General features: G+C 28.4%; 1 protein-coding gene across 1 annotated transcript in view; it reads right to left on the reverse strand.

The window, feature by feature from the left end:
- Position 1: 1 nt before the first annotated feature.
- Positions 2–17587, reverse strand: part of src (v-src avian sarcoma (Schmidt-Ruppin A-2) viral oncogene homolog) — a gene marked incomplete at its 3' end in the record, with an annotated part of 75101 nt that continues 57515 nt past the window's right edge. Inside the window, exons 6-11 of the mRNA XM_073822750.1 lie at positions 16050–16153; positions 5370–5519; positions 2981–3136; positions 2660–2839; positions 2434–2510; positions 2–139 (exon numbers count right to left, since the gene is read on the reverse strand). Coding sequence (XP_073678851.1) covers positions 2–139; positions 2434–2510; positions 2660–2839; positions 2981–3136; positions 5370–5519; positions 16050–16153 — 805 coding nt within the window. The remainder of the gene's footprint in view (positions 140–2433; positions 2511–2659; positions 2840–2980; positions 3137–5369; positions 5520–16049; positions 16154–17587) is intronic.

Raw genomic sequence — 17587 nt, forward strand, 5'->3', positions numbered from 1 at the left:
ATTCGTTGTCCTCTATGAGTCGAGCGAGGCCGAAGTCAGCCACTTTACACACCAGGTTATCACCCACCAGGATGTTGGCAGCCCTGAGGTCCCTGTGCACATAGTTCATTCTTTCCACGTACGCCATTCCAGAGGCGATCTGAGGACAACACATATATTAGATTATAGTGCCGCCCTCCAGAGTATCCACACAATACAAATAGATCCATATACATTATGAAGACAATGACAGTGCAAAAACTGCCAACACAATGCTGTTTTTAGTGATGCGCTCTACAATATTCAACTCTATAAATATAGTTCCTACTTCAGTGCAGGGTTACACAGTTTTCAATTCTGTGTTATTTTTTCACTTTGTCAGTTTTTACTCTAGTACTGTTTTATTTATATACATCCAAAGTGACTTACATTGCATTCAAGGTGCTGTTCTCTATTGTTTGAACTACAGGAACTACATTTTGTTAATCTATTAATTTATTAAAATATGTTTAAGAGTCTAGTGTCATGTAGTGGCATTTTACTTAAAGATTATAGTAAACAGAATTGAAATTAAAAATGACATAACAAAAAGTTTAAAAGTATTATTATTATTATTAAATATTATTGTGAATGAATAAATATTACAAATAAACAACTTCTTTAATTATATATATTATTATATAATTAAAGAAAAGTTATTTATTTATAATTAATAAATATTATATATATATATATATATATATATATATATATATATATATAGAGAGAGAGAGAGAGAGAGAGAGAGAGATAAGATAAATAACACTAATTCAACTTATATAACAATAAATTAACCATTATTTAATTAAATTCATTAGAAAAGTATTATTATTATAGTTATTATTAAGAATTAGGAAATATAAAAATACAAACATAATATATAAAGATATAAAAATGTATAATAGAAAAATATATATAAGCTACCTGATAATAAAAATAGTAACTATTAACATTATAATTATATTGCAAATATTGATAATAATAAATTATGGAATAAATAAAATACATAAATAATACTTATTCAACTTATAAATAGCACAATAAATTAACAATTATTTAATTAAATGATTTAATTATAAAAGTATTATTATTATTATTATTATTATTATTATTATTATTATTATTATTAAATAGTTATTATTAAAAATTCTGAAAAAAATTATATATGCTCTACCTATAGAAATAGATAAATGGTACTTATTCAACATTCAACTTAGAATTATGTAATTCTAAAAGTAATATTATTATTATTAAATAGTTATTATATATATATATATATATATATATATATATATATATATATATATATATATATATATATATATATAGCTATTATTGTTAATAATAAATAACAGAATAAATATAATAAATTATTTAATCAATTACTTATTTATTTAGATAATAATATTCATAATAAATATAAATATCATTATTATTATTTTAAACAACAACAATAAAGCTGTTATGTTTTCATGTTACTATGGGTTGTAAGATTGTATATTTTAGCTGATTACAGAGTGATGAAAATTATATAAGTTATATATATATATATATATATATATATATATATATATATATATATATATATATATATATATATATTTTTTTTTTTTATATTTATACCATATGTACATCGACTTAACATACAGTAGTCACCACTAATAAGCTACTAAATATATTGTAGTAGCCTAAATTTTTTGTACAGCTGCTTTGCAACGATTTGTATTGTGAAAAGCGCTATACAAATAAACTTGAATTGAAAATATATATTTATTATCTTTTTATGTTTTTAAAGTAATTAATACTTAATGTTCAGCATTTGTTTTTTTTTCAAGTTTTTTTATAATATAATATAATATAATATAATATAATATAATATAATATAATATAATATAATATTAAAGGCTGTTCTTTTGAGCTTCACATGAATATAAATGAATATTTAGCAAGGATGCATTAAATTGATCAAAGGGGACAGTAAGTACACTTTAAATGTTACAATTGGCGTTCCTTTTTTCAAAATGATTAAACTATTAAAAAAACGAATAAATAAATATATATATATATGTGTGTTTTTTATAATGTTCAATTTTTTAATGTACCTTAAGCAGCAAATCAACATATTAGAATGATTTCTGAAGGATCATGTGACTAGAGTAATGATGCTGCAAATTCAGCTTTGCATCACAGGAATAAAAAACATTTAATAATATATTCAAATGTAAAACAGTTTTTTTAAATTGTTATAATATTTCATAATATTGCTGTTTTTTTACTGTATTTTTTATCAAATAAATGCAGCCTTGCTGATATAATGTTTCCTATTATACTACTATTTATTTTAGCATCAAAACTGGTTGGTTTTTCTGTACAGTTTCACTAAGACAGCATATCATAATACCAGTGTGAAAGTACCTGAGAGGCCATATCCACAAGCTGAGGCAACCGCAGCATTTTCCCCATGTCACCCTTCAGGAAATCCAACAGACTTCCTGTGAAAGCAGAAATCACACCGTCACATCTCCATTCACACCCCACCAGAAAAGCTGCTAATATCCAGATTTTATGCTCTATTTACACATCTTGCTGCCAGTTCTTGTTTCTTAGACATCTTTAGCCCAATATAGTTCCCCGTACTGACCTTGTCCCATGTACTCAGTGACGATGTAAATGGGCTCCTCTGAGACCACAGCGTAAAGCTGCACCAGTTTCTCGTGCCGGAGTTTCTTCATCACCTGCGCTTCCTGCAGGAAGGCCTCAGGAGACATAGTGCCAGGCTTCAGTGTCTTGATGGCCACGCGTGTCGTGCCGTTCCAAGTGCCTGATGGGAAAAAAAGATTTGTCTGTTATGTGAGCGCTTTGCTTGCATCATTACTGTTGCGGTGATTTGTACTGGTGAACTTCTTATTTAATCACAAAGCTTTGGTTTTTGATGGAAGGAAGTTGAAAGAAGAAGTCTTACCCATCCAGACCTCTCCGAAGCAGCCCTGGCCCAGTTTGATATCCAGTCTCAAAGAGTCCCGTGGGATCTCCCAGGCATCCCGTGCCAGGCCCTGAGTCTGAGGCTTCAGCACGGGACACACGTCAGACAGACAGTGACACAGGCCGTCTGCGTGCTCTGTGACGGACACCAATACAAAGAAGTGAGTTTATGTTTTGTGCAACATAAATGCGTAATTGTTAATGCAACAGAACTTTCAAATTTCTTTAATATAGAATAAAAATTCTATGCCCATTTTTTAATGCACAAAATTAGATGCTTTTGTTGTTTGCAACCATATAAAGAATTAAAATAAAAAATGACAATTGAAGAACATTTTATTATTATTATTATTATTATTATTGAATATTAGATAAATATAAAATATGAATTATTATGGAGCATTAAATATGAAATTTTAATGAAATATAAATAACTTTTCTACAATAATTCTTATTTTTGTGAATAAATTAATAATAAATAGCTTAACTATTGATTCGATATTAATGCATTGAATTAGATGCTTTTGTTTACAACCATATATAGAATTAAAATTAAAAATGACAATTTAACAAAATAAATTTATTATTATTATTGAATATTAAACAAATATTAAATATGAATTATAATGGATGATTACATATTAAATATTAAAGAAATATAAATAACTTTTCTACAATAATAATTCTTATTTTTGTAAATAAATTAATAATAAATAGCTTAATTATTGATTCTATATTAATGCATTAAATTAGATGCTTTTGTTTGCAACCATATATTAAAATTAAAATTAAATTAAATTAAAATGACAATTTAACAAAATAAATGTATTATTATTATTATTATTATTATTATTATTATTATTATTATTATTGTTGTTGTTGTTGAATATGAAATAAATATTAAATATGAATGATTATGGATGAATAAATATTAAATATTTATGAAATATAAATAACTTTTCAACAATAATAATTCTTATTTTTTGTAAATAAATTAAAATTCTATATTAATGCATTTAGATGCTTTTGTTTGCAAGCATATATAGAATTAAAAAAATGACAATTTAACAATAAAAAAAAGTTTAAAAGTATTATTATTATTAAATTAAATGAATATAAAATATTATGAATAGATAGAATTAAATAAAGAAAATTAAAAATGTAACAATTTATTTATTTATTATTATTATTATTATTATTATTATTATTATTATTATTATTATTAATAAATACTAACTATATATAGAATTAAAATGAAAAATGACAATTTAACAAAATAAAATATAAAAGTATTATTATTATTATTATTATTATTATTATTATTTAATATAAAATAAATATTAAATAGGAATTATTATGGATGATTAAATATTGAAATACAAATAACTTTTCTACAATAATAATTCTTATTTTTGTAAATAAATTAATAATAAATAGATTCTATATTAATTCATTAAATTAGATGCTTTTGCAACCATATATAGAATTAAAATAAAAAATAAAAAAGACAATTTAACAACATTTTTAAAAGTATTATTATTATTAAATATTAAATAAATATTAAATATTAATTATTGTGAATAAATAGAATTAAATAAAGAAAATTTAACAATTTATTATTATTATTATTATGAAATATTAACTATATATAGAATTAAAAATGACAATTTAACAAAAAGTATACAAGTATTATTGTTATTAATATTATTTAATATTAAATAAATATTAAATAGGAATTATTATGGATGATTAAATATTAATGAAATACAAATAACTTTTCTACAATAATAATTCTTATTTTTGTAAATAAATTAATAATAAATAGCTTAATTATTGATATTTTATGTGGACAATTGTAATATTTTTTGTTATTTTTGTTAATAAACAAATAATAAATAGCTTGATTCTATATTTATGCACTGAATTAGATGCATTTGTGTTATTATTACTATTATTGATAATAAATAATACTTATTCAACTTATAAATAACACAAATTAAGAATTATGTAAATACATATATATATTTTATTATTATAATAGTATGATTTATAATAATAATACATTTTTATTTTTCATAAACTAACAATATAAATACACTGTATAGGCCTAATATATTATTAATATAATTATCACTACTAGTATTGATAATAATTAATCTTCCCATCTTTGCATTAAACAGTCTTTTGATCCCTTTTAACACTGTAAAGTGATTCCTTATATAATACTTTATGCAGTTTGTTTATTTATAGTTTTAACCGTCGTCTTATTTCGCAACAACTCGAGTTCCCACTTCCAGAAATAACAGTCTGTATCACTTCCCTTCGCAGACATTCAGAAAGGAGCAGGTGTCTATGAGAAAGACACTTACGGCGGTAGTGGTTGACCAGCTGCTGTAAAGTACTGAACTGTGTGCGCGACGTGATGTAAAATCCCCCGCTGTCCAGCTTCCTGATCTTGTAATGTTTGACATTTAGGCCCTTGACGTTATCGTAATCCAGGACAGAAAGACAGTAGGCACCTAAAAACACACAAAGAACAGAGATGAGAGATCAAGTGTGCACTGAGAAGCGGTCTGGATGACTAGACAGCACTAAAAAACATTTATCCACATTGTTACCCATTTCATTTTTCCTTGAAGTCATCTATACTGAGCAATAACATTTGACTGCATTTTAATTGGCACAATAAAAAATACAAAAATCTAAGATTATGAGATTAAAGTCGAAATACTATGACAATAAAGTGAAATATTATGAAAATAAAGTCGAAATATTACGAGAATAAAGTCTAAATGTTTTGATAATAAAGTCGAAGTATTACAACAATAAAGTCGAAATACTACGAAAATAAAGTTGAAATATTTCAAGAATAAATCAGAATATTACGATAATAAAGTCGAAATTATGAGAATAATGTTTAAATACTACGAGAATACAGTCAAAATGTTTCGAAAATTTAAAATCGCAGAAAAGTTTTTGTATTTGTATTTTGAATTTCGACTTTTTTTTTAATAAATATTACGAAATATTATGACTTTAATCTCACAATCTTAGTTTTTTTCTAAAATGCTGTCGTAAAAACATGCATTTGGTTCATTTGCTTCTTTTTTTCTCTCCTTTGCAGTTGACGGCACCCATCAACTTCCACAGTATTTTTTTCCATAATATGGAAGTCAATGGCTGCTGTCAACTGGTTGGTTACCAACAGAAGTCAAAATATTAAGAGAATAAAGTCGAAATATTACGAGAATAAAGTCAAATACTTCGAGAATAAAGTCTAAATGTTTCGAGAATAAAGTTGAAATATTACGTTGAAATATTACAAGAATAAAGTTGAAATGTTTAGAGAATTTAAATCTTAGAAAAGTTTTTTATTTGTATTTTGAATTTCGACTTTATTCTCTAAAAACATGCATTTGGTGCATTTGTTTCTATCTTTCTCCCCGTTGCAGTTGACGGCACCCATTGAATTCCATAGTATTTTTTTCCCATACTATTCCATAGAAAATACTATGGAATTCAATGGCTGCCGTCAACTGGTTGGTTACCAACAGAAGTCCAAATAGTACGAGAATAAAGTCGAACTGCTACAAGAATTAAGTTGAAATACTATGTGAATAAAGTCGAAATATTTTGAGAATAAAGCTGAAATATTAAGTTGAAATATTACAAGAATAAAGTTGAATTTCGACTTTATTCTCTAAATATTACAACTTTAAGCTCACAAATTTAGCTTTTTTGTTTTACATGGCACTAAAATGCTTGTCATAAAAACATGCATTTGGTGCATTTGTTTCTTTCTTTCTTCCCGTTGCAGTTGACGGCACCCATTGACTTCCATAGTATTTTTTTCCCAATACTATAGAAGTCAGTGGCTGCCGTCAACTGTTTGGTTACCAACATTCTTCAAAGTAACTTATTTTGTGTTCAACAGAAGAAAGATACACAAACAGGCTTGTAACAAATAGAGAATGAAAAAATGTGACACGATTTTCATTTTCGGATGAACTGCCCCTTTAAAAAACCTTTTATGTAGTAAAAAAGTATAAACTGTCAATCAAACTGTGTATAACAAGTCTTTCAGCAACATTTCAATCATTTTGATAATTGAGGCATTAGAAATGTGTGATTTAGGCCTTATAGGGTTAATAAACACTGTATAAAATGGTCTGTAGAGGGTGCTGTCGTCATTACACGCACATACACAACTCATTCATTCACTCTGTCTGTCACTCGCTCCCTCGTTCCCACCCGGTTTTTCTCTCAGTCTCGTCTCTTTGGGCTTTGACTCATCCTTCAGCTGCTCTCGGTCTCTGGACGAGCCTCTCTCTGACGGTAGCTGTGAGATATGGCTCACGGTTATATGGCTGACCTAATTCTTGCTCTTCATCCTGCAAGCACTACTATGACCTTCGTATTTCTGTCGTATGCAACCATTTGCGCTCTTTACATATCAGCTCAAATGAACAGTGTATGTGAAGGACCTGAAGGTAAAAGGCTATATATGGAGTGTGGATCTTGAGAGTGTTTAGAGAGAGAGAAAAGATGAGGAATTTGTGACGGTGTCTGACAAACTAACAACAGAAAAGGGGAATTTAACTGAATGTGCACTTTGTTCTGATCTGAAATCCTGAAATGCAACTTCCTCAATGTAGACACATGCATGAGCAATTTCCTCCACACTGGTTTTGGGTCTGTGTCATTGGTGTCTTTATTAATTGTTTCTTTATTATGCAACTGTTACAGTAGGTCTGGTCACTCTAATTTGAGTTTTTGCATTCCCTGGTTTTGTGAGTGCCAAGCTTTACTGTTTGAGCTACAGGAAAGAACACAGTTTTGTTCCATATACTTCATTCAGACAGTCTTTTTTGTTAAATTTTTTTATATATCTTATACAGATCTGGCCATTTAAAATGCGCGCGGGAAGTAAAGTGGTCTCGCGTGACGCCGGTGTATTCCAAAGGAACACGGAAAATACAATGACATAGGAAAGACATGATCAGTAGGGGGCAGTCATGTAACGCACTGGACTGGAGCAGGCTGAAAACATTGCTGCAAACTAAAAGGTACGGTAACCTGGAGGGGACATCTTCGGTTCACTTATGTTTGTCGTGGCCACACAAATGAATTCGTAGGAACGTCATATTACTTTTTGTCATTGCCACGAGATATTAATTCCTGGGAATGTCATATTATGTCGTGGCCACAAGATTATTTTGTCGAGGTAACGACATCCTAATGTTTAATGCATAAACAAACCTGCGTAACCATAACCCAGGATTATCAGAGATAGGTTTGTTAATATTTTTTATTTTGAGTTAAGAAATGATTATATTAATTGTTATAGAAATTAATGCAATATTAAGTTATATATTAACAATAGGCAATGCTGTATATGCGAATGTCTGTGCGTGATGTAGACAGCATTCAAAAGTTTATCAAGAATAAATATTAGATATAAGTACTTCAAATTAAATAGCCCTGCAAGAAACATTTTATGCATCCTAAAGTCTTATCCATTAATTGATCCTCTTTTTTCTGTAATAAATTTATTATTCGTTTATATTCAGTATGTCCCCCTTAATTTCGATCTCTTAACATTCCGAATCTAAATGACAAATGCTGGCATGCAATTAAAGATTTGATTATGCTATATGGCTGGGATTTTAAATATATATATATATATATATATATATATATATATATATATATATATATATATATATATATTCATTTTTAGTCTAATTATAACCTTTATAGTGTTTCATTGTCGAGTGAATCATTCACGTTCCATTTGTAAATCGTATGGTCACACACGGGCATTAATACAATCATAAAGTCAAAACTTTATTGGCATAATTGTCGTTCACAATATTTGCTAAATATATGCCAAATAGCATATACAGAAAGTTATTTAGGTTAAGCGATTCAAAGTAGATAGCTCTAAATCACTTATTATTTATTATAATTATAGGTTATTATTATTTCAATACCTGGTTAGGGCTATTTATTTTTAACGCCTGACAATTATGCCAATAACGTTTTGACTTTTTGATTGTATTTATCCCCGTGTGTGACGATACATGAGTATGTTTTCATTTACAAATGAAACGTGATGATTCATTTCTCAGTAAAACAGTTTAGTATTTATATAGTCTAGTCTATAGACGAAACAAAATAAAATATGTTCAATTCAACCTTTAAACTACATTCCAGTAAAAATCAGTCATATCATATGTCAAGCATTTACAGAATCATTTACATGAACGTTAAAGAGAGCCAAATTAAGGGGTGGAAACGCACGGAAATAAAAATATATACAAAAATAACAGGCTAATAAAAATAATATTAGTAATAGTAATACTAATGATAATGATAATAATATTAATACAAATACGAAAAAAGACTATTAGTTAATAGAAGGAATGTAGGCCTATTTTACTGTGTGACGATAAATTATTTCCAAATGAAACTACGTGAATGATTCACTCTTCAATTATTTGTCTATTAATTAGACTAAATAAAATACAATATATGTTAAATTTAAGCTTTAAACTGCATTCCAGTAAAAAACCCAGTCATAGAACCTTTACAGTATCATTTACATTCAGAATGTTATGTAACGAGATCAAAATGAAGGAAAAAATAACGAATATAAACGAATAATACAAATATAATGGGAAAAAAAGAAGGTCAGTCAATGGACAAGATTGTGGGATGCATGAAATGTTTCTTGCAGGGCTATTTAATTTGAAGTAGGCCAACATGTAATACATGTAAACACTTGTGAAAGCTGTCTACATTGCGCACAGACAGCATTAGCATATACAGCATCGCCTATATAATTATTTAATATTGTATTAATTTCTATAACTATTAATATAATAATTTCTTAACTCAAAATAAAATATCTCAAATAATTCTGGGTTACTAATGTCACGCAGGTTTGTTATATTAAACTCGTGGCCACGAGAAATGCATGTTGAGCAAAAATACATTTCACGAAAATAATATAAAATTACAAAACAAAGAAAACAAATGGAATGAGGGATAAGCTTTAAAGTTCACGTAAAAGCCAAATATTAAGCGGCATCCTTCATGTTTTCTTTATTCAGCAAATACTTTACAGTTTTGAATTATGTTCAGCTTCTGTTTTTATGACCATAAATGACAGTGTTTTTTTTTTTTTTTTTTTTTTTTTTTTTTTTTAGAAAAACGTCCGAACACCGGTCTCAAAAGTAGAAGCGAAAGTCTTGTTTCCACCAGCGCGGCATTTTTTTATTCACCGTAATTGATGGATGTCTAAAACAAAAACAAGGAGAATCCTAAAACATATAAATATACATTTCTTAAAATAATAACATCTTAACTTCGTACACAACAATACGGCAACGACTTTACAACAGGACACATTATTTTATTTTAAAGCAGCTTGTACACCAATGGATTTCAGATGTCGGGATATTTCAGACCGCATCTCCACAGCTTAATCACTTTAGTATTAAACATACGGGTCAGGAGGCGGGTCGGGTACAATATTTTATTTTTTTATTCGGCGGTCCGAGTTGCGGGCGGTTTAGTTGAAAACGTCGATCGGGTTCGGGTTGTTTATCCACTGACCCGCGCATCACTGGTGTCAGGGCCGTGGACACTAATGTTTTGAAAAAAGTGGAGCGAGTGAGGAAAGCTTTCCCCTTCTCCCTGGCATGCATTTGAATGCTGAATTCGAAATGCAACTGAATGCAGTCGGAATCCGCCCCCAGCACCCCCAAGTCTCCAAATGTTGATTACAACAAGGCAACAGACAGCATTCAACACCCCACCCCACCCCCACTCTGCCATTCATAAACATTTCGCTCTTTATACTGCATGCCGCTTAACTCTGATGCCTCATTAACGGCTACTTTTCAGAAAACTGAAAAAAAAAAAAAAACACTTCCCTTTGGTTTCCCAGAACAGACTTAAGCCTAGTTCCAGGCTTAACGAACTTCTTCGAAATAGAAGAACTACTTTTCCACTTTAAAAAAAAGAAAAAGAAAAAAGGTGGGGAAAAATTGCATAACTCACTGGAGCACTTTTGATACTTAACAACTGTATTCGTTGTCAGTCATATAAGCTTTATTGTTTTGAAAAGTGAACCTTCTGTTTATTTGTCTAAATTATTTTCTATATTAGGATATAATACTAGGCTATAGTATTTACATGGACATTAGGCCAAATCTACATGGGTTTCTTCCCTTTCACTTCAATTAGTTTTTAAGAAAAAAAAAACTGCATGGGCAGAGCGCCATCTTAATGTACAGCATCAAAAATGTAAGAACAAATCTAAAGACAATAATAATAATAATAATAATAATAATAATAATAATAATAATAATAATAATAATTAATTATTAACACTCCTAAAAGTACAGTATAGTGCTCAGATACACTTAAGTTAGGTGACCTAACCCTAGTTGATACTTTATTTCAACTGTTCAATTATTTCATTAATTTACAAATAAACAAATGCCTTTCCGATGTGATATAAGTGAAAAGGGAGACGATTTCGAAAATGATTTCACCAAAAGGCGGACGCGAACTCGGGTCTCCCGTGTCATAAACGATATGTTACTCGTATTATCACTTGCGCCACTGAAAATGTTGCATAATAGCCGTCTTTTGTAATATTTGTAAATATGGCCTATTTGCATTGTGTAAAAACATTAAATAAAAGGCACCCGACTACAGAAAATGGCATATACTAAAGTATTTTTTTTTTCTGTTTTTACATTTTTACATTTATTTTGCTTCCGACGCCCATGCTTGATGATGAAGTTTAGTCTATAGGATATAACAAAGTGCTTTTCCAGTCCCGATTCGACGAGGTTTTATTCCGCATCCACCCGCTCCCGCTATATTAACTATATTATTTGCCCGCTGCCTGCTTAGAATAAATTTCTAAGCACCAAAATCGCAAAAACAAATCAAAATAATAATAATAATAATAATAAATTAATTAATTTTTAACTCTAAAAAAACTGTAGTTTATATTTATCCTCTCCATTTCTATTTCTCTCTACTCAAATTAATTGTCAGTGTATCTAAAATTGTGTATCTTAGAAAAAGAAAAAGACGAACTACCTCTTAAACAGGCATATCTTAATTTGATGTTGCTTTAAAACGCTGAAATATATAATGTATTTTATTCTGAAGGTGAAAGTTGTCGAGTTATTCAACTGCCCGCGGCGCCGTCAGGATCACTTTTTTATTGTGGATACAGCTTACAATAATCCTTCAAGAGTACGGGATTGCGCAAAACTATGCTATTTTACATATTTCTGTTATTTGTGTACAATCACAATGAAAAAAACAGATGTGTATGCTATTTGTAAAAAAAAAAAAAATGGAAACGAGATGCTAGTTTAAGGGCGCATCACAGAAATTGCCTACAATTCTGCATATAGGCTTGCTACTTATTAATTTAATTTTATTTCTTTTTTTTAAATTATTATTCATTAAGAAAATTATATTTCGCATATGGGCATTTTTTATTTTACATACAGCTTTTTTGGGGTTTTCTCTGTGCATAAGCTCTGCGCGTGACGTTCTGATGTTTCTGCTGCTTTTTGCTTGTGTACAATTAACCCCTCAAAACGAATTTAGCTGTTATTAATATGACACAGCCACGTTTCAATTTAAATTTAAATGTAATTTAACACAATCTGGTCGTTAATAGGCTAATAACTAAACGCGTCGGTTGTCGTTTGAAAAAAAAAATTAACATTTCTATTTTCAATGCAGTCTAATAAAAGTTCATCAGGAAAAAAAGAAAAGAAAATAATAATAAAACTGCTCCTGCTTATGAATAAATTTTTGCTTGATGATGAAGTATCTAAATAGTCTATACTCTATATAACAAAGTGCTTTTCCAGTCCCGCTTCCACAAGGTTTTATTCCGCATCCACCAGCTCCGCGCTATATTAACTTTATTATTCGCCCGCGGCCCGCTTAGAATACATTTCTAAGCACCAAAATCGCAAAAATATTGTAGTTTATATTTATCCTTCCCATTTCTATTTGTCTCTACTCAAATTAATTGTTAGTGTATCTAAAATTGTGTATCTTAGAAAAAGAAAAAGACGAACTACCTCTTAAACATGCATATCTTAATTTGATGTTGCTTTAAAACGCTGAAATATATAATGTATTTTATTCTGAAGGTGAAAGTTGTCGAGTTATTTAACTGCCTGCGGCGCCGTCAGGATCACTTGATTTTTTTCCCTTAATAAAGTGGATACAGCTTACAATACTCGTTCAAGAGTACGGCATTGCTCAAAACTATGCTATTTTACATATTTCTGTTATTTGTGTACAATCACAATAAAAAAAACAACAACAGATGTGTAGGCTATTTGTAAAAAAACAAAAAAAAAAAAAAAAAAAATGGAAACAAGATGCTGGTTTAAGGGCGCATCACAGAAATTGCCTAAAATTCTGCATACAGGCTTGCTACTTATTAATTTGTTAAATTATTATTCATTCAGAAAAGAAAAACATATATTTCTTATATGGGCCTATTTTATTTATTATTATATATAGGTTTATTGGGTTTTTCTCTGTGCATAAGCTCTGCGCGTGAGGTTCTGATGCTGCTTCTTGCTTGTGTATAATTAATCCCTGAAAACGAATTTAGCGGTTTACGTCAGTTGTCGGTTGGAAAAATAAAATAAATGAAATTAACATTTCTATTTCCGATGCAGTCTAATAAATGTTCGTCAGGAAAACAAAGAAAGAAAACAAAATAACAATACAACTGCACCTGCTTATGAATAGGCTATCTTTTTGCTATTGGTTGGAACCATAATTTCAGGAAAGAGGAATCATTGAACTATTGTACTGGTATATATGACCAACGCCCCCTAGAGCTGGCCATGGTGTTTGGCTACAGAATGTTGTTCCTTGCGCCACCTGGTGGATATTATATAAAGCGCAACAACGTTGTAAAAAAATAAAAAAAAGCAGCTGCGGTAGGACGCGTGCCCACGCGTGCCGAATTGCAGGCTGCCGCGTGAAAATAGACGCATTTTTAATGGCCAGATCTGTATTAATTCACAAAGCTGCTAGATTGCTTGGAAACTGTAAACAGAATTCAAATAAAACATTACAATTTAACTACACTGAAATGTATAATATATGTATAATATAACTGAAATGTATAATATAACTTATTTTCTATAGTAGAAATAATGAGAAAATTATTTTTGTTTTTAATAATAAATAAGAAAATTAGCAGTGATTTTATGATATTAGATGGATTTATACATTTACTCCCATAAATTTTAATTTTTGACTTGCTCCTTATAGCATTTTATGTGAATACAATTTTAATAATTCTTCTCTTTTTGGTTAATAAACGAATGATTAACTTAAATATTTTATTGATGTTTTGTGGATGCAATGTTAATAATTCTTCATATGTTTTCAATAATAAAAGAATAATAAATAGCTTAAAATATTTTATTGTGCTTTCATGGTGTTTTGTGGATGCAATGTTAATAATTCTTATATTTAATGATAAATTAATAATAAATAAAATGTAATATTTTATTGTGCTTTTATGGTGTTTTGTGGATGCAGTTCTTATTTTTAATAATAAATAAATAATAAATGCAATTAAATATTTTATTCTGCTTTTATGGTGTTTTGTGGATGCAATGTTAATTCCTCATATTTGTAATAATACATTAATAAATAAAATTTAATTTTTGTGCTTTTAATTGTGTTTTGTGGATGGAATGTTAAAAATTCCTTATATTTTTAATAATAAATTAATAAATAAATTTGTGCTTTCATGGTGTTTTGTGGATGCAATGTTAATAATTCTAATTTTTGTTAATAAATAAATGATAAATAGCTTAAAAATATTTTTTTGTGCTTTCATGGTGTTTTGTGGATGCAATGTTAATAATTCTTATTTAATGATAAATTAATAATAAATAAAATGTAATATTTTATTGTGCTTTTATGGTGTTTTGTGGATGCAATTTTAATAATTCTTATATTTAATGATAAATTAATAATAAATAAAATGTAATATTTTATAGTGCATTTATGGTGTTTTGTGGATGCAGTTCTTATTTTTAATAATAAATGAATAATAAATACAATTAAATATTTTATTCTGCTTTTATGGTGTTTTGTGGATGCAATGTTAATTCCTCATATTTGTAATAATAAATTAATAAATAAAATTTCATTTTTGTGCTTTTAATTGTGTTTTGTGGATGGAATGTTAAAAATTCCTTATATTTTTAATAATAAATTAATAAATAAAATAAAATTTTGTGCTTTCATGGTGTTTTGTGGATGCAATGTTAATAATTCTAATTGTTGTTAATAAATAAATGATAAATAGTTTAAAATATTTCATTGTGCTTTTATGGTGTTTTGTGGATGCAATTTTAATTCCTCATATTTGTAATTAGAAATTAATAAATAAAATTTCATTTTTGTGCTTTCATAGTGTTTTGTGAAAACAATGTTAAAAATTCCTTATATTTTTAATAATAAAGTAATAAATAAAATTTCATTTTTGTGTTTTAATGGTGTTTTGTGGATGCAAAGTTAATAATTCTTCATATTTTTAATAATAAATTAATTTAAAAAAGAATTATTTTTTGTGGTGTTTTGTGCATGCATTGTTAATAATCCTTATATTTTTAATAATAAATAAATAAAAATGTAATATTTTTGTGCTTTTATGGTGTTATTTTTTGCGATGAAATATATAAATATAAAATATATTAAAAAATGTGTATGTGTATATATATATATATATATATATATATATACACATTATACATGTTAAAAAATAACCTTTGGCTAAATCTGGTGCATTTACAGAAACGTTTATTAATGTGCAAAAATAAATACATAAATTAATTAATTAAAAAATAGAACTAAAAAAAAAATATATATATATACACAAAAATAAAGAAAATTATAAATAGATAAAATAAATAAAATATATATTTTAAAAAGAGTTTGTACTGTTCACATTCACTCACCTTTGGTCGTCTCACTTTCTCTGACCAGGAAAGTTCCTCTCCTGTTTTCCAGACTCAAGAGGAGCCGCTCAGAGTCCCTGCGTGTGATCTTTCCAAAGTACCATCTGGAGACAGAGAGAAAAAGAGACAGAGAGAGGATATTTAGAGTAAGTAATCACATTGTAACATTGTATCAGAGAAATGCAGTTGGCCAGAAACACAGCTTATGCTAGTACACAGACAGAACCGCAATCACATTGTGCAATATTATTATTATATTGTGGAATATTATTACAATTTAAAATAGCTGCCTTCTGTTAGAATATATTGTAAAATGTGATTTATTCTTGTGATACAAAGCTGCATTTTCAGCATCATTACTCCAGTCTTCAGTGTCACATGATCCTTCAGAAATCGTTCTAATATGCTGATTTGCTGTTCAAGAAAAAATTCTGATTATTATTAATGTTGAAAACAGTTGTGCAGCTTCATATCTTTGCACAAATTATTATGAAATCGAGCTTAGCCAATAACGTTTCCATTAACTTATGTTTTTATACCAATGCCCATGAGCTATTGAGCATCGATTCAGGTTGTAATATTCCTTCTCATAGTTCCAGTAGCGATAAACGATGATGTTTGGGATTCAAGACTGACATTTAGTATCCATAAATCAGCGCAGTTTGACGTTAGCCGCCACGCTCTCTCTGAGTCTTACCTTTTCTCCAGAGTCAATCTGAGATGACTGGCAAGGCAAGGGTGGAAAAATGAGTCATTACAAGTTTTTTAAAGGAGTGCTTGTGTGTATTTGTTTAACGCGGCAGTCGACTGAGCAACAGCGCACGTGTCAGGGAAAATAACCAGAATACGAAAAGGACACACAATAGTGGACGGGCTGCCTAAAGGCAAACACTGATTTGTATTTTATTCAGTCAAGAGGGAAAGGTTTTTGGGCCACGAGGGTTTTTACTTTCTAACTGATGAGATAGACGTTATCGCAGATAATGGAGGAGGGCATAAGAGCAGAACCAATGAAGGGAAATATTATGAAGGACTCAATGGTCAGACCGGAAGGACAGAGAGAATGAATCATTCAGTTAGTAACATCACAAGGGTTGAGGGTCAGTGTTATTTTAGTGTCAACGAGATACTATTGTAGTTTTTAATAGTAGTCGGAATTTAGTTTTTATTTTTGAATTTTTAATGGTTTTTATTTTTGTATATTTTCCATTTTTATTTTTAATTTTTTTGTTTATTTTATTTTTTAGAGTTTTTTTTGTTTATTTTTATTTTAGTTATTTTAGTACATCAAGAAAATGAGAAATGTTTCCTTGGAAACTAGCTGAAATAAATTTTATTATAATCAAAAATCATTTTTTAATAGTAAATACAATAAGGTCAGTGTTATTTTAGTGTCAACGAGATACTTTTGAGATACTATTTAATCGTAGTCTGATTTTAGTTTTTATTTTTGAAATTTTAATGGTCTTTATTTTTGTATATTTTCCACTTTTATTTATTTATTTAGTAATTTTATTTTATTTTATTTTTAGTTATTT

Source organism: Garra rufa, chromosome 18, assembly GCF_049309525.1.
Source record: "Garra rufa chromosome 18, GarRuf1.0, whole genome shotgun sequence".
In the NCBI taxonomy this organism is placed as follows: Eukaryota; Metazoa; Chordata; class Actinopteri; order Cypriniformes; family Cyprinidae; genus Garra; species Garra rufa.